We start from the raw sequence: 19,405 nt of genomic DNA, 5'->3' as shown, positions 1-19,405 counted from the left end.
TGAGGCAAAAGAGCAGGCAAACTGGAACTACTGTGGGGAAAGACCATTTATAATTTAGTACTCCCTTAATCTTTGGCTTTGAACCCAAGTCTAGTGGAATTATAATCACTGAGCTCTGACCTCCTGTTCCTCTCTCCATCTACACACTGGAATCTTCCTTTTCCAAATATTAACAGCCTTCAGGTGTTCCTGGACCCAACCAGCAAATTACATGGTTTATTCAGATTCATACTAAGATGTAATTACTCTGGAACTACTCTCAACAGAATTTTTAAGAGAAACAAATGATATCTGAGGCTGTAGAGGCCAAGAAGTCAAGCACATGTGACAAAGAAGAGTATTAAGTTCACAACTATAATGTATTCAGTGTGATACATTTTCAGGAAGAGATTACATTTAGGGGTTAGAGAGATATCTCACTGGGGAGCAGTGCTGGCAGTATGATATCTCTCCTTTTCTGTCTCACTCTGTCTTGACCCAGGTGCAGTGAATTCACATCTGAGTGAGGTCCAAGCTATACACACACACACACACAATATTTAAGTTCAACTTCTATTTCCTTTCTGATCCTATTTAAATCTTATCTTAACTAAAACCCAAATAGGAACATAACTGGCTTTTGTCTTTAAAAAAAAAAGGATAATGGAATGATATGTTGTAGAGCTTTATTTTAAATGATATTTTAGAGTGTGTTTTATAGTTTTGGTATTTTTTAAAGTAAATTGCTAATTTAATTGGGAAAGAAAGACTTGTCATTGTAAGCCATGCTTTTCTGTGTTATATGACTCAACACAAGCAAAAGCACAAGCTACTGTCTGACAAATAGAAAGACTTCCTTCCAATACCAAGTATTATGACACCTAGCACCTACATGAGTGTTTGCAGCCTAAAGTTAGGATTCAGGTCTCAGTGTGGCATCTCACCAAGTCAGCTACCAATCCTCAGTCCTTCACTGATTGCTTTCTGAAATAGCTTCCAATACAATGGCTTCTGCTCAATTTGTAATATAGAGTTTGAGAATATATTAATTTATTTGAATCTAATGCATGCTAATGGGCCAAAAGTAATTTTTCATTAACTTAATACATACTTTGAAAGCTCTCTTATTAGAAAGTGATCTGAGGAAGGGACCAGGTAGTGGCACAACAGGTTAAGTGCACATAGTAGAAGTGCAAGGACCCATGCTGGGATCCTGGTTCGAGCCCTCAGCTCCCCACCTGCAGGACTGTTGCTTCACAAGCAGTGAAGCAGGTCTGCAGGTGTCTATCTTTCTCCCTCTCTATCTTCCCCTCCCCTCTCAATTTCTCTATGCTCTATCCAAAAAAAAAAATTTTTTTTTGAAAAAATGGTCACAGGAGCAGTGGATTTGTAGTGCAGGCCCTGAGTTCCCAGCAATAACCCTGGAGGGAAAGAAAAAAAAATTAATCTAGGTTTGAAGATCTCTAGTTATTTTGTGGGGCTGAAGTTTGGAGTTTATTTCTTCTTTAAAACTAAATCTGGTGGTCCGGGAGGTGGCGCAGTGGATAAAGCATCGGACTCTCAAGCATGAGGTCCTAAGTTCAATGCCCGGCAGCACATGTACTAGAGTTATGTCTGGTGTTCTCTCTCTCTCTCTCTCTCCCGCCCTATGTTTCTCATTAATAAAAAATCTTTAAAAAAAATCAAATCTGTTCAGAGGTCAGATGGTGGTGCACCTGGTAGAGTACATGCATTACAATGCATAAGTCCGAGTCCCTGGTCCCCACTTGCAGGGGAGCAGCTTCATAAGTGGTGAAGCAGTGTTGTAGGTCTCTCACTCCCTACCACCTCCTCCTTCCCTTTGAAGTTCTCTGTATCCAAAAAAAATTTTTTTTAATATTTTATTTTATTTATTTATTCCCTTTTGTTGCCCTTGTTGTTTTATTGTTGTAGTTATTATTGTTGTTGTCATTGTTGGATAGGACAGAGAGAAACGGAGAGAGGAGGGGAAGACAGAGAGGGGGAGAGAAAGATAGACACCTGCAGACCTGCTTCACCGCCTGTGAAGCGACTCCCCTGCAGGTGGGGAGCCGGAGTTCGAACCGGGATCCTTATGCCAGTCATTGTGCTTTGCGCCACCTGCGCTTAACCCGCTGCGCTACAGCCTGACTCCCCCCCAAAAATTTTTTAATTAACACACATACACATATATGTATATATATGACAAAACTAAATCTGCTCAGTGGGATTTGTATTAGTTTCTTGGTGCTCCCCATTTCATTTCTAAAGACACTCGCAGATAATGAATCTTTTATTTGACCCCATGGTATGGATGTTAGATCAACTCTGGGAATAATGGTAGTTAATCAATTACTGTCAAAGAAACAAAGTAGAAAAAGAAGAATTACATTTATTCTGAGATCTGGGGTAATTCTATTATTCTAGGTTAGTTTAAAGCAAGCTAGATTTGGTCTTCAGATATTGAAAGAGGATGTAGCTCATCCTCTAAAGAGTCAATGCCGTCAATGGCCATAAGTCAGCAACAAGATGAAAAAGGCAAGGAGTTTCTGATGGGGGTGAGCATGGACAAGAATGACAACCAATATAATGGTTGACAGGACCTAATAGTCAACATGAGGTAGCAAGGTTATAAGTTCAAAAGCATCAGTACTCCAATTTTTAAGAAAGGGAAAGCTAGGACAGGTGAATAAGGGATGAAAGAAGTTGAAATTACTTCCCTACAGAAGTTTTCATAAGAGAAAGTACACAGCAGCTTGTCACTGCAGTTTTATAAGGGAACTGTTTTTTGCCAGCACTTGATAAGCACTGGTACTGATCACTTTCAATGTTTCAAGGAATAGACACATAGGCAAAATTAAATGCACTCCCCTGGCAGAGTATCTAAAGCTGCTCAGTTCTGACAGTAGCTTCTGGTCCAGGGAGGCAATTTTTTTCTGCCACAGAAAGTTAGAGTAACTTCTGAGTGAAGAAGGGAAACACTTACCTGTGCATTCCTGCTCTGAGGGAGGCAGAGTAACGCCAGTCAGGGTTGGGCTGTCGTGGCTGTAAAATCACAAAGAAGTTTTTGTTAATATAGCAAAGCAATGATCTCCTAGTGATGATGCTAACTGATTAGCTATTTCTTAAATATATTTTTCCCTTCATCTGGAAAAAAAATGTCCTGAGAGCAATTCATCTGGGATTCTAAGGTGACATCCACTTGCAGGCATTTCTCATTTTATTGTGCTGAACAGATATTGTAGTGGTTGTGTTCATTTGCTTTTCACAAGCTGTATATGTGTGACAACCCTGCACCAAGCAAGTCTATTTGGTGTCATTTTTTCCAAAAGTATAGGTTGACTGTGTCTTGTCACATTTTAATTAAGCTATGTTCATTGTTCTTAGACACCATGCTACTATTGCACACCTCACAAACTGCAGTATAGATATAACTTTTCTGTGGAACAAAAATAAATTCATGTGACTCAATTTCTTACAATATTCACTTTATTGCACTGGTCTGGAATACCTCTGAGGTGTGCATGTATATTGATTGCATCAGGAGAATATTAAATTAGCCCATCACACACTGCCATGAAAACCACATTTATGTTTCCTTTTTTATTGGATAGAACAGAGAGAAACTGGGCTAAAGATAGACACCTGTAGGCCAGCTTCACTGCTTGTGAAGCTACCCCTCTCTGCAAGTGGGGAGCCAGAGGCTTGAACCAGGATCCTTGAACTTTGTTACTATGTCCACTTAACCCGGTGCACTACTGCCCAGCCCCTGAAAAACCACATTTAATGCTGCTGTGAGGGCCAGATTTGGCTCTGCCTTGCCTCTTCTAGGTTTATTAACCTATTCTTTAAAAAAGGCATGCTGTTTTGAGACAGGAAAAGCTTTTTCTGTTGTCCTCAAATGCACTCATAAAACAAACGTCCCTGATCTGGAGGCATCGCTGCCTGCTGTGGGCACAGAACCACATGGCCTCTGCTTGTGTGGTAACTGCAGAGACTGCAGTCTGTTGCTGGCTTTGCAGACTGCAGTGTGTGACCCAGACGGATGTACCCAGTCAGAACACCAACAACTGATAAGCACCTCTTCTGCTGATTGAAGAGGAATACTAGGGAGAGGAAAACAAACCATAGCAGAGTTTGTCCTTGTTTTGTTACATAATCCTTTTCATACAATTGTACTTGCTCTCTGGTCCTCTGAGTGCTTTGCTTCCTAGCTCAGTTCCTGTTCACTAAGCTCTGATTGCTTAACAGGGAGGAGCTGAAACCCAAGAACAACCTGACTCACGCTGCATCACTGGCAAGGTCAGCTGCCCTCTGTCTACAAACTGTCAGGCCAGAGTGGAGAGGGCAAAGGAAGCCATGGGCACCTAAAAACTGCTTAGGGAATTGATTATAAGCTAGTCAGGACGGGGGGAGGGGCAAAAGTTGATCCACCAACATCATAAACCAACTAAGAATGTTAAGAAGAACCTATGAGGGAGTCGGGCGGTGGCGCAGGGGGTTAAGCGCATGTGGCGCAAAGCGCAGGGACCGGCGTAAGGATCCCGGTTCGAGCCCCCGGCTCCCCACCTGCAGGGGAGTCACTTCACGGGCAGTGAAGCAGGTCTGCAGGTGTCTGTCTTTCTCTCCCCCTGTCTGTCTTCCCCTCCTCTCTCCATTTCTCTCTGTCCTATCCAACAACAAAGCAACGTCAACAATGGCAATAATGACCGCAATGAGGCTGCAACAACTAGGGCAACAAAAAGGGAAAAAATGGCCTCCAGGAGCGGTGGATTCATGGTGCAGGCACCGAGCCCAGCAATAACCCTGGAGGAAAAAAAAAAAGAACCTATGATAAAATTTATTTCAATGTATCTTTATACACTGAGATTAAAGTAGGCCTGTCCATGAACGGTGAGTTCTATCTGGGTGAGAAGATGGAAAAATGGAGGCTGTACTCTATATTTTCCTCTGGATTGTAATCATATTTGGTAGACACATGGCAGTACTAATAACTATATTAACTATGTCAATAATTCTTGGCTGGCAAGACAGCTCACCTGGACTGTGCACCTTTTTTGTCATATGCACAATTCAGGTTCGATCCTTGCCCCCACTGCACTGGGGGAAGAGTCCATGCTGTGATATCTCTCTCTGTTTCTATTTTTAAAAGTTGGCTTACAGCACTGAAGTTCTAGCATTGACAAGTAGTAATAATAACTATTATTATCCTGGGCTAAGGAAGATATTCCTTGCATAGTTGAAGTCTTGGATTTGATCCTCAGCACTAAATAAGACATACTAAAAGACATAACACTTTGTTTCATAAGAAAAATGGAGCAGTACTCTGAGCTCTCACTCACAGTAAAAGTATACATGTTAAAAATGTCAATAATGCTTGTTCCTGTCATTCTTACAGTTCACTCAAGGGATGCATAGTTTTCATAGAGAGCCTTCTCCAACAATCAGCATTTCAGCTTTCAAACAGATTATAAGATAACTACATAGTATTCAAAGGCTTAGCTAAAATAAAAGCCCTGAAAAAGCATCAACTATAGGGCACTTTACCTCAAAGATACCACCCCATACACTAACTGCCCTACCTGGTCCCTTTCCATGCAGCTCATAAAATGAATATGCAAGCTGTTTCACCCTTGGTTTTCAAGTTCACAAAATGCTATGAATGTTTCCTATGAAGGAGCATAAAACTATATACAGATGAAATAAAGGGGACTCCTATTTTCTCCCAGTAGCACTAGTGAGAAAAAAAGAGTATTTTTTTTACATTATTGAGTAGATTGAAAAAGTAACTAAAACTTATTTTTTTACTAGTGATTTAATATTTATTTTTTAAAACTAAAGTAGTAGGGGTGTAATTCCATACAGTTCCCACCATCCAAGTTCTGTGTCCTATCCCCTCTATTGGAAACTACAGCAGTTCTCCCAAGGTCATCAATATAGGCTGATTCTATAACTATCTATCTATGTGTGTGTGTGTGTGTGTGTGTGTGTGTGTGTGTGTGTGTGTGTGTGTGTGTGTGTGTATCTTTCCCCATTTTTATCAACAGTCTTACCTTCACTTCTTTTCTAGCTCACCCCTACACTACCTAATACAACTTCCAAAGTGTCTTTCCTTTTTCTTCTTCTTTCTCAGATAAGTGAAATCATGTCTGGCTTCCTCTGGTGTTTGCTAAATACTCTTCCCTTTCATTGGTGGTATTAAAAAAAATCAGTTTGAATTTCTTGTCTAACTTAATCAAATTTTACTTCCCCTGTCATTTACCCATCTGGGAGTATGGACCAAAATTTTTTTTGGGTTGCAGAAAGTTGGAGTTCTGGCTTCTGTAATTGCTTCTTCGCTGGACATGGGCATTGGCAGGTCAACCCATACTCCCAGCCTGGTGAGACTTATTTTTTATCATATCTCCATCTCCCCCCTTAACTAATAACAGACTAGAGTCAGCCTGTCAACTATGAGAACCTTCCTTCAAGAAAGACTTTGACATCTGTTGACAAAATGGTGCCAATTTCTCTGACTGGCTAATATTCATGATGAAATAGCTGCAACTTGATCTTTGGAATGAAATCACCAACCTCATTTTGCTGAAAGACACAGTTCTAGCAGAACTGACTAGCAAACTCAGTTCATTACAAAAATCTCACTTCCTCAATGACACAATTTGTCAAGCTATTTTCTATAATAACTCACAACAAGGTTCAGCTTCTCAGAGTCATTTGCCAGAATCATAGTTTGAGATATTTTTTGACAGTAAAATAGACAGGGAGAAGCTATGGAGTAAAGTAATTAGTGTTTAAATAACCACATAATGCTAGGCAGTAAGTACTTTATACATGTTGTTGCGTTTGTCCTAACATCTTTGTTGGAGACAACAGATTCTACAAAAAGGATTATTGGGTTGTCAGAGAAGTCATGATGCATTTTTGCATACAAAAACAAAGAAAATATATCATGATTTTTCAAACAACTGAATATATATATATGTCTTGTTCCCCAAATCTACTAATAACCCTAAGAGTCACAACACCTAGCTATGTCCTGAAGTAAAAAAGGACTAAGTATATGGTATGTATTTTTATCACCATGAGCAAGGGCCCAGGTTCAAGCCTCCACTCCCCACCTTCAGGTAGGGATACTTCACTAGTGGTGAAGCAGCTTTCAGGTATCTTTCTCCCTCTCTCAGTTTCTCATGTCAACTAAAAAAAACAGAAAGAAAAAAAAATGACTTGAGGGAGTGGTGGATTTGTAGTGCCGGCAATGAGCCCCGGAGATAACCCTGGTGGGGCAGAAGGGGAATGGGATAAGCAGTCCCTGTAGGTGATATATTATTATTGAAGAATAACAGTTCATTTAAAAATGTGTCTAAATTATAGCAGATTTTTAATGTTTCCCTCCCCTGCATGGTAATATTTTATATCAGAATATTTGAGCTACCAAATGGTGAACTGCCTCATCTAATACCAATTTAAAATGAAATAACAAGCTACCTTCTTATTATAGAGATCCATGTTGAATCTATCAATAAGTGACCCTCTAAAAAATAAGACTACATGTCTTTCCTTCCTACAAGACTCTATTAAAGATGTCACAACACTTCATTCCTGTGAGACTGTCATACATCAGATAGGACAGTCACAACAAATGTTGGAGAGGAACCCATTTACACTATTAATGGGAATGCAAATTGGTCCAACCTGTGAAAGTAGTCTGCAGAACTCACAGAAGGTAGAAATGGACCTATCCTATGACCCATCAATTTTCCTCTCCTGAGGATATATACTAGTGAAACAAACACACTCATCCAAAGAGACCTCTGTATACCTAAGTTCATAGCAGCATAATTTATAACAGCCCAAACTTGCAAGCAACCTAGGTGCCCAACAACAGATGAACAGCTAAGACAGTTGTGGTATATATTACTCAGATATTAAGAATGATGAATTCACCTTTTTTATCTCATCATAGATGGAGCTTGAAGGAATCATGCTAAGTGAGATGAGCCAGAAAGAGAAGGATGAATATGAGGTGATTCCATTCATGCACAGAAGTTGAGAGATAAGAACAGAACGGGGCAACACAAAGTAGAACTTGGGTTTGGTGTACTGCACCAAAGCAAAGGACTCTAGGGAAGGAGGACAGGGAGAGAAAAAGGGTGGAGGGAGGGGAAGGGTGGCTTTCAGGTCCTGGTACATGATGATGGAACTAATTTGGGGGTAAGACAACTGTCTTGGAGAAATGAAAATTTGTACTTACATGCCAAGAACTGTACTGTAAACCATTAACCTCCCAATAAAAAATTAAAAGTAAATATTTTTTTTAAATTATGTAACCACTGCAAATTGTTCAATGATAGTGTGTGGATATTGGTATGAACTATGACAGACAGAATCCTAAGATGACCATCTAGATCCTTACACTGTTACGTACATTCCCTGCAAAATTTTCAAGACTTTGGAAATGATTGGGTTATGCCATATGACACTGTTGATTTTACAAAAAGATCATCTGAATGGGCATGACCTAAGTGCATGGAGCCTTTAAATCTGAATGTAGAAATCAGAGACAGAAGTCAGTGAGAAGGATGGGATGCCACGTGTGAGAAGATTATTTATAGTTGGCTTTGAAGATAGAAGGGGCTGAGCAACTTCTAAGAACTGAGAGTACCCTTCAGTCACTTACAGGAAGTAAGAAAACAGAGCTTTGGTTCTCAAGGAACTGATTTCTGCTGAAATTTGAATGAGCTTGAAAGCAGATTCTTTCCCAGAATCTCCAGAATTGAATTTAGTCCAGCTGATATATTGGCTTCAGCCTGGTGAAGCAGAGAAACCAGTCACATCTTATGGGACAAAAGGGAATAGAGTTTACTACTACTACTACTACTACTACTACTACTACTACTACTACTACTACTACTACTACTACTACTACTATTATTATTATTATTATCATCCATCAGGCTTTAGCTGAGGCTCAATGTCAGCATGACTCTATCACTCCCAGTGAGTTTCTTTCTTTCTTTCTTTTTTTTTTTACAAAGTGTTAAAAACAGAAAGGGGGATAAAGACATAAGGAGAAATACCACAGTGCATGTCAAAGGCTCTCAAAACTTCCCTATTCAGATGTTCCCCTGTAGTTGTCCAGGACTCAAACCCAAGTCCTCACTCATGGTAAAGTATGTGCTCTTATCAAGTGAGCCATATTCTAGCCTCCAGGGAATATAATAGTGAAATAATATTTTAATTATAATAACTTGCTAGTAAGTTAGAAAATTATAAAATTATTTTAAAAGATAACAAATATAATCAATCTGTTAAAAATACTTCTTAAGAGTCCTTAAAAACTCTAATCTGTAGACCAGGAAAATAAACATGACTTAAAACAAATGTAAGGGGTTCCACTACAACAACAACAAAAAGATGCTATATCTGCTTAATTCTAGGTGCACAGTCTGCTAACATAGCAGTTACTTGCACTCACAATTTTACTTCTCTGGAGCCCAGAGTTGTGACCCTGCAAAGCCATGAAGAAACTGATGTTACTTATATGCCAAGGAGCTAACATTTCTCTTCACTTTTGCAATAATGGATATTTCTCTGCATTTGTCAAGTTCAACTCTTTAACCACAAAAAAAGTTGTATAATTTTTAGGCTAGCAGATTAAAAGCACTGCTAAGGAATCCTTTTGACCTCTGCTTTTTGAAATCACAATTACAGATGATAATTATAAAGATACAAATAAGCTAAATATATATATATCCACACTAAATAGACACAAGAATATTGATCCATATGAAGCCCTACAAAAGTCATATTCAAAGGCACCTGTAGTGTTTCTCTCCTCTCCCAGGTCAACTAGGAATACCAAAGGAGACCACCTGGGACTGAAACAAGGCAGGACTAGATGACTTCAGGAACTCACCAAATCACCCATGAGTGCAAACATGCATGGCTCCTGGACAGAGAGGAGCCTATGGAGAGATTAACTGGCTGGTAACAGTCCGGCAGTTTACCAGTTGAGATACCACCTCCAATCTCTTTCACAACAAGGGACGGCAGAAGGGAGGAAAGGACTCCCCTGAGACTCATAAATGCAACTGTGAATCTCCATTGCTACTGCCCTAAGAATCTGGAGCAGCGGCAGGGAGGCCCTGTGCTGACACCAGGGGACATAGAACTAAGAAAGAAACTCAGGAGAAGAACTATACCTTGGTGGCCTAGCGGTGGGGCTATGAAAGTCTCTTTGCATAACCGCTGGCTTATCTCTGCCCCCACCCTGCTTTATCTCTTGGTCAGGAGTCAGTGATTAGGCTAAGAAGCCTACTTAGAGTTTAAAAGCCCTCATGTTCCCATAGCCTACAGGGAAGAAAAATAACAGAAGAGGCTTTTAAGCCACTGAGCTCCAACTCAGGGATTAAAATACTATTGAAATAACTGTCAATTTCCACATCTGTGAACCCTTTAATAACCTTAGACACCAGTCAATCCAGGCAAGAGTGATCTGTAATTTGAAAAGTACTCAGAAAGGGACCTCATAACATACTATATAAAATGGCTAAACCAACAAAAAGAAATATTGGAGAAATGAACCAGGATAAGAGTCCAGCTAACCCCCCCCCCCAAAGATTGCAGCACAAAATAATGAGGTCAACATCCAAACACTAGTAAAGGAAATAATCACAGGAGTGAATAAAGAGTTTGAAAGAATTATCATCAGAAATGCAGAAACAACAAATGAGACCCTGGAAGAAAACACTAGTTATCTCCAGGTTATTAAGAGAGCTGAAAGCTGAAATAGCTCAGCTAAGAACACAATTGGCTGAACAAGCTAAAATAGTATTAGAACAGGGTAACAAAATAGATGAACTCCAGAAAAACAGTAGAGGGAAGAGAATGGAATAAATGAGGCTGAAGACAGAATTAGCAAGGTTGAAGACAAATGAGAGACAACTAAAAAAGAAGTAAGAGATCTCAAAAAGAGACTATGAGATACTGAAAACAACAACAGAGACATATGGGATGACTTCAAAAGAAATAATATATGCATTATTGGCTTACCAGAGGAAGAAAGAGAGGGGGGAAGAAAGCAGTCTTCAGGACATAATAGCTGAAAACTTCTCTAATCTAGACAACATAAAAGACATAAAGGTTCAAGAAGCCCAGAGGGTCCCAAACAGAATTAACCCAGACTTAAAGACACCAAGACGCATCCTATTTATAACGGAAATGAATAAGGATAAAGAAAGGATCCTGAAGGCTGCAAGAGAAAAACAAAGAGTCACCTATAAAGGAAAATCCTTAAGATTAGCTGCAGACTTCTCAACACAAACACTACAGACCAGAAGAGAATGGCAAGATAGCTATCAAGTGCTCAATGAGAAAGTCTTTCAACCAAGAATACTGTATCCTGTTAAGACTGTCATTCAGACTAGATGGAGGCATATAAACCTTCTTGTACAAGCAACAGTTGAAAGAATCAACTATCACCAATCCTGCCCTGAAAGAAGTTCTGAAAGGTCTCCTATAAACAGTGAGACAACCATAAATAGGCCTTATATCAGAAAACTCTACAAGAATGGCAATAAAATATCTTCAATCTTTGATAGCAATAAATGTCAATGGCCCGAATTCACCTATTAAAAGACACAGAGTAGGAAGATGGCTCAGAAAACACAATCCAACAATATGCTGTCTACAGGAAGCCCACCTACTCAAGAAGCCAAACACAGACTCAAAGTGAAAGGATGGAAAACTATCATACAAGCCAATGGCCCACAAAAAGGAGCAGGAACAGCTATTCTCATATCTGACATGACAGACTTTAAAATAAATAAAATTTAAAAAGATAGGGATGGACACTACTTAATGCTCAATGGATCAGTCAATCAAGAGGACATAGAAATTATTAACATCTATGCACCCAATAAGAAGCCATCTGAAAACATCAAACATCTACTGAAAGAGCTACAGCAATATATTAACAGCAAAACAGTCATAGTAGGGGACTTCAACACCCCACTCTCTCAACTTGACAGATCATCCAGGCAGAAAATCAATAAAGACATGAGGGAGCTAAATGAAGAGATAGATAAACTAGAACTATTGGATATTTTCAGAATCATTCATCCTAAGAAACTGGAATACATATTCTATTCAAGTCCACATGGGTCATTCTCAAGGACAGACCATATGTTAGGCCACAAAGACAGCATCAGCAAATTCAAGAGCATTGAAATCATCCCAAGCATCTTCTCAGACCACAGTGGAATTAAACTAAACTTAACAATCAACAAAAGACTAGTAATAGTCCCAAAATGTGGAAGCCCAACAGTACACTACTTAACAACTACTGGGTCAAAGATGAAATAAATGAAGAAATCAAAATGTTTCGAGACTTCAATGAAAATAAAGACACAAGCTATCAAAATATTTGGGACACAACTAAGGCGTACTGACATGGAAGTTCATAGCCATACAAGCACACATTAGGAAACAAGAAAAAACACAAATAAACAGCCTGATTGCACATCTTAAAGACCTAGAAGAAGAAGAACCAAAGAAACCCTAAAGCAACCAGAAGGATAACTTAAGTTAGGGCAGAAATCAATAACACTGAAAATATGAAAACCATACAAAAGATCCACAAAAGTAAATATTGGTTCTTCAAAAGAGTGAACAAAATCGACAAGCCTTTAGCCAGACTCACAAAACAAAAAAGGGAGAAGACCCAAATAAATCGGATACTAAATTAAAGAGGAGATATCATAACAGACACTGCAGAAATTCAACATATCATGCAAGGCTTCTATGAACAACTATATGCCGCCAAGCTAGAGAACTTAGAAGAAATGGACAATTTCCTAGATACCTACCAACTTCCAAAACTAAGTAAAGAGGAAGTAGATAATATGAACAAGGCCCATCACAGCTAATGAAATTAAAACAGTTATTCAAAAGCCTTCCCAAGAATAAAAGTCCTTGACCAGATGGTTTTACAAAAGAATTCTACAAAACCTTCAAAGGTTCAGCGGGGAAGCAATTACAGAAGCCAGACCTCCCACCATCTGCAACCCACAACGACCCTGGGTCCATACTCCCAGAGGGACAGAGAATGGGAAAGCTATCAGGGGAGGGGATGGGATATGGAGATCAGGTGGTGAGAACTGTGTGGAGTTGTACCCCTCCTATCCTATGGTTTTGTTAATGTCTCCTTTCTTAAATAAATAAAAAGAACTGATACCTCTACTTTTTTTTAATTTTTTATTTAAGAAAGGATTAATGAACAAAAACATAAGGTAGGAGGGGTACAACTCCACACAATTCCCACCACCCAATCTCCATAACCCACCCCCTCCCATGATAGCTTTCCCATTCTCTAGCCCTCTGGGAGCATGGACCCAGGGTCGTTGAGGGTTGCAGAAGGTAGAAGGTCTGGCTTCTGTAATTGCTTCCCCGCTGAACATGGGCGTTGACTGGTCGGTCCATACTCCCAGTCTGCCTCTCTCTTTCCCTAGTAAGATGTGTCTCTGGGAAGCTGAGCTCCAGGACACATTGGTATGGTCTTCAATCCAGGGAAGCCTGGCCAGCATCCTGGTGGCCTGATACCTCTACTTTTAAAAGTCTTCCAGAAGATTGAAGACACTGGAATACTCCCTTCCAACGTCTATGAAGCCAACATCACTTTGATACCAAAAGCAGACAGGGACACAACCAAAAAAGAAAGCTACAGACCAATATCTCTGATGAACATAGATGCTAAAATATTGAACAAAATTCTAGCCAACTGGATACAGCAGTATATTAAAAAGATTGTTCATCATGACCAAGTGGAGTTTATCCCAGGCATGCAAGGTTGGTTTAATATACGTAAATCAATCAATGTGATCCACCATATCAACAAAAGCAAGACCAAAAACCATATGGTTATATCAATAGATGCAGAGAAAGCCTTTGACAATATACAACATCCCTACACTACATAATACTACAAAAAAATGGGAATAGATGGAAAATTCCTGAAGATAGTGGAGTCTATATATAGCAAACCTACAGCCAACATCATACTCAATAGTCAATAACTGGAAGCATTTCCCCTCAGATCAGGTACTAGACAGGGCTGCCCTGTCTATTCAACATAATGTTGGAAGTTCTTGCCATATCAATCAGGCAAGAGCAAGGAATTAAAGGCATACAGATTGGAAGAGAAGAAGTCAAACTTTCCCTATTTGCAGATGGCATGATAGTATACATAGAAAAACCTAAGGAAACCAGCAAGAAGCTTTTGGAAATCATCAGGCAATACAGTAAGATGTCAGGCTACAAAAGTAACATTTAATAGTCAGTGGAATTCCTCTATGCAAACATTACGTTAGAAGAAGTTGAAATCCAGAAATCAATTCCTTTTACAGTAGCAACAAAAACAATAAAATATCTAGGAATAAACCTACCCAAAGAAGTGAAAGACTTGTATACTGAAAACTATGAGTCACTACTCAAGGAAATTAAAAAGACACAAAGAAGTGGAAAGATATTCCATGTTCCTGGGTTGGAAGAATTAACATCATCAAAATGAATATACTACCCAGAGCCATATACAAATTTAATGATATCCCCCCCATCAAGATGCCAAGCACATTTTTAGGACAATAGAACAAATGCTACAAATGTTTATCTGGAACCAGGAAAGACCTAGAATTGCCAAAACAATATTGAGAAGAAAGAACAGAACTGGAGGCATCACACTCCCAGATCTCAAGTTGTATTATAGGGTCATTGTCATCAAAACTGCTTGGTACTGGAACATGAATAGACATACTGACCAGTGGAATAGAACTGAAAGCCCAGAAGTAAGCCTCCACACCTATGGACATCTAATCTTTGACAAAGGGGCCCAGACTATTAAATGGGGAAAGCAGAGTCTCTTCAACAAACGGTGTTGGAAAAGTGGGTTGAAACATGCAGAAGAATGAAACTGAACCACTATATTTCACCAAATACAAAAAAAAAAAAAAAAAAAATCCAAGTGGATCAAGGACTTGGATGTTAGACCAGAAACTATTAGATACTTAGAGGAAAATATTGGCAGAACTCTTTTCCACAGAAATTTTAAAGACATCTTCAACAAAACGAATCCAACTACAAAGAATAAGGCAAGTATAAACCTATGGGACTGTATCAAATTAAAAAGCTTCTGCACAGCAAAAGAAACCACTACCCAAACCAAGAGACCCCTCACAGAATGGGAGAAGATCTTTACATGCCATACATCAGACAAGAGTTTAATAACCAACATATATAAAGAGCTTGCCAAACTCAACAACAAGACAACAAATAAACCCATCCAAAAATGGGGGGAGGACATGGACAGAATATTCACCACAAAAGAGATCCAAAAGGCTGAAAAACACATGAAAAAATGCTCCAAGTCTTTGATTGTCAGAGAAATGCAAATAAACACAACAATGAGATACCACTTCACTCCTGTGAGAATGTCATACATCAGAAAATGCAGCAGCAGCAAATGCTGGAGAGGTTGTGGGGTCAAAGGAACCCTCCTGCACTGCTGGTGGGAATGTCAATTGATCCAACCTCTGTGGAGAACAGTCTGGAGAACTCTCAGAAGGTTCAGCCATAGTTCCATCTGGCTCAGCAGATCTGTAGTACAGAGGAAGCAGGTAATTTCAAGAAATGGACCTACCATATGATCCAGCAATTTGTCTCATGGGGATATATCCTAAGGAACCCAACACACCCATCCAAAAAGATCTATGTACACATATGTTCTTGGCAGCACAATTTGTAATAGCCAAAACCTGGAAGCAACCCAGGCGTCCAACAACAGATGAGTGGCTGAGCAAGTTGTGGTATATATACACAATGGAATACTACTCAGCTATAAAATATGGTGACTTCACCATTTTCAGCTGATTTTGGATGGACCTTAAAAAATTTATGTTAAGTGAAATAAGTTAGAAACAGAAGGAAGAATATGGGATGATCTCACTCTCAGGCAGAAGTTGAAAAACAAGATCAAGAGAGAAAACACAAGTAGAACCTGAACTGGAATTGGCGTATTGCACCAAAGTAAAAGACTCTGGGGCGGGGGGGGGGGGGGAGAATACAGGTCCAAGAAGGATGACAGAGGACCTAGTGGGGGTTGTATTGTTATATGGAAAATGGATAAATGTTATGCATGTAGAAACTATTGTATTTACTGTTGAATGTAAGACATTAATTCCCCAATAAAGAAATTGGGGAGGGAGAGAAAAATACAAAGTGTGAAAAAAGGCACCTGTAAATGCCCATTAAATTTAGCTAAATCTCTGAGCTTGGGGGCAGCAATTTTTCCTCCTCAAAAATTTGGAAACTTAAATTATTTTGACTTCTCATGGAGAGCAAAATTTGGTGGGCAACCAACACAAGTATCCCGAAAGACTTTGCTATTTTGTCAAGCAGACAGCATGCCAATAGACAATTTATAATATGTCAGGCTGTGTCCCTGCAGAGTGTTCTGAGGTAGACCAGATGCCCATGTGATGGCTCACTGCTGGGTCAGAGAAAAGGGTAAGCCAATGACATCCAAGCTACAATAAATAGATTTCTTCATCAGCCAGAGTATGTACAAAATAAAAAGACAAAGAAGAGTTCAGCCATAGTTCCATCTGGCTCAGCAGATCTGTAGTACAGAGGAAGGAGGTAATTTCAAGAAATTATTAGACCAAAGAAAATGAGCCTTTTTATTCAGATTAGTCCTATAACCAGTATGAAAACAGCCAAACAAAACAGCCCCACGCACTCAAATGTGACCATTATAGGATAAAATAACAAAATGGAAGTTTATAGATAGGATTTGTTAGCCTTTTCTTGCCCACTGTGAAGCTGTTGTAAATTTACCACAATCTTACTTTAAATAAAATGTAAATTCTGATCCTGAACAGTGTCAACAGATAAAAAAAAAGTCAGTCCAAGAGGAAATAAATTAGCTACTACTAAAAGAAGGGTTAACTCTTCCAGTCACTGAATCTGAAATTATGGTGAAAATACACACACAGGGCAGAAATAACTAAAGATTTGGTGACTATGAACTACTTTAAGATAAGAGAAATTAAATACAAACTTAACAATTTTTGCTGCTCTTCTAATTCCCATATGTCAACTATGGGCTAGGGTGCAGCTGGATAAATCTGCACACAACACTCCAGAGTGACTCATTAGCAGTCACAGAATCCACCTTAAATTTTCCTTCCTTGGAGACACTGAAAAGAGTACCAGACACATTTAATATCAGATTTTCAGAAATCTCCAAAGAGAAATTCTGCCCTATTGCCAAACAACTACTTCACAAACCTCACTGCATAGGTGGCTCATGAAATAAGCTCACTGGAGGTAAAAACCCACTAGAAGATTAGAGTCTAGTATTAAATGCTGATGTTTAATGTGGAGCAAGAGAGAAATCAGAGAAAGAACAGGGATAAAGGGTTTTTAACAGGCTTTTCTAACAGTAAGGCAAGTAAAGGTATATTTGCTTGATAGTAACACTTTTCTTCACTTACACTCCCATTCGTGACTTTATACTAGCACTACTCTCCAAAAGCAGTTAAGACTATAGTATATGATCAAGTTGTAGCTTAAATGTCTGAGTGCCCTATATCCAAAGCAGTACACATATTGGAATTTTTGTCTACTCATGCTATTTCAAAAAGCAGAATCTTTGCAGTCAGACATGGCTTAAAGCACCCTTGCATTATGACTGTGTATGTTACTTAACCTATCTGAGCTTGTTTCCTTGAATGCCAGATGCTGATGACTGATGTTTAATGTATGTCTGATAGGTAATAAAACTTTACATTGCAAATGAGAATTTGTGTATATATAGTAGGGTGTCAGTGAGTACAAAATTCCCTTACTCATTCTTTCCAATCCCCATCTAATTTTAATGAAGGCATATAGCATTAGTTGCATCCTGGATTCTCCTGTCATCTGAAGTAGCTAGAGAGGAAAAAGAGAAAGCCTAAAAATGATGTCTAGCAGGTTGATCTATAAGTGATAATTTTCAGAGTAGTATAGAGTTTACTCCCATTTTTCCATTCTGTGACAACACAGGTCCTAGAGGTCTGGATTTTGCCTTTATCAAAGTAATGTGCTCTGCTGGTAAAATCCCACAGGGCAGGCACTTTTCTGACATAATTTGTCTTCTAGATTCAAGGTTTGTGTACTAAAGCACATGTTAAGGTCAGTGTAAGACAGAAATAGTTCATGTATCAAATTGCCCCTAAGCCTTGAGCCAGGAGGAGGAGAGTAAGAGTGCTCTTCCTCTGAGACTCAGGCTCACAGCTGGCAGCAAAGCTGACTCTGCCCTAGCCTGCTCTCTGGACCTCTTCACCACCTGCAGCCCACCCCAGGCCCCTGAGGGCATCACAGGAATTTGTTAAACAGATGTCTACAGCATCCTCATTTAATGCTGAGTCCTTTCACATGCTTCCAAAAGCTATGATTGTAAAGAATTCTGGAAACACTTAGATTTGCCTCTTGTGGCTGCTTGGCATTAATTGACATCAGGTTTTTCTGATAAGTCTATTTACAATGTACATGAAAAGTCCTCTCAACTTATCTTTCCTTGGCTTATGTATTAATTCTCCCTAGATTAACATGAACATAGTATGATTTTATTCTCTACATTTTATATATTATTAAAAACTGTGTTAGTGAAAATACATCAAAAATATATAGAAGGAGGGGAGTCAGGCGGTAGCGCAGCAGGCTAAGCGTGACTGGCGCAAAGCGCAAGGACAGGAGTAAGAATCCAGGTTTGAGCCCCCAGCTCCCCACCTGCAGGGGAGTCGCTTCACAGGTGGTGAAGCAGGTCTGCAGGTATCTATCTTTCTCTCTCCCTCTCTGTCTTTCCCTCCTTTCTCCATTTCTCTCTGTCCTAACAATGACGACAAACAATAACAACAATAATAACTACACAGACAATGAAAAAATGGGCAACAAAAGGGAAAAAAAATATATATATAGAGAGAGAAGGAAATATTAACTCATGTATACTAGTTCTAAAAGTTCTATTTGCAAAGCCATGGTTTAAGAGGCTAGCAACTGGTCATTTTTTAAAAGGAAGGAATTGTTTTTGTTTGTTTAAATTATGATAGAGACAAAAATAAGAGGGTCCGGTTGGTGGGGCACCTGGTTAAGCTCACATGTTACCTGAGTTTGAGCCCCTAGTCCTCACCTGAAGAGAGAAAGCTTCATGAGTGAAGCAGTGTTGCAGGTATCTCTGTGTCTCCCTCCCTCTCTATCACCCTTTCCCCTCTTGATTTCTGCTGTTTCTATCAAATAAAGTTGATATAAAGAAGAAGTAAGAAAAGAGATAAGAAAGAGGGAAGAGAGAGAGAGCGCCACAAGCAGCCTGCTCCATCACTCATGAAACTCCCTCCCT

At 39.3% G+C, this 19,405-nt stretch overlaps 2 protein-coding genes across 7 annotated transcripts in view; both read right to left on the bottom strand.

Annotated features, from left to right (window-relative positions):
* Positions 1-19,405, bottom strand: part of LOC103108553 (protocadherin alpha-C2) — a 219,943-nt gene that overhangs the window by 46,841 nt on the left and 153,697 nt on the right. For all 6 annotated transcript variants that reach the window (XM_060179623.1, XM_060179620.1, XM_060179605.1 and 3 more), the window contains exon 2: positions 2,963-3,021. In XM_060179623.1, coding sequence (XP_060035606.1) covers positions 2,963-3,021 — 59 coding nt within the window. The remainder of the gene's footprint in view (positions 1-2,962; positions 3,022-19,405) is intronic.
* Positions 3,007-19,405, bottom strand: part of LOC103108622 (protocadherin alpha-1-like) — a 209,738-nt gene continuing 193,339 nt past the window's right edge. The window contains 1 exon segment of the mRNA XM_060179629.1: positions 3,007-3,021. The gene's annotated coding sequence lies outside the window, so the exon portion shown is untranslated.

The sequence above is a fragment of the Erinaceus europaeus genome, chromosome 2 (assembly GCF_950295315.1).
Source record: "Erinaceus europaeus chromosome 2, mEriEur2.1, whole genome shotgun sequence".
NCBI lineage: Eukaryota > Metazoa > Chordata > Mammalia > Eulipotyphla > Erinaceidae > Erinaceus > Erinaceus europaeus.
Note: the sequence above shows the minus strand (reverse complement) of the source record. Positions and strands in the feature narration are given on the sequence as shown.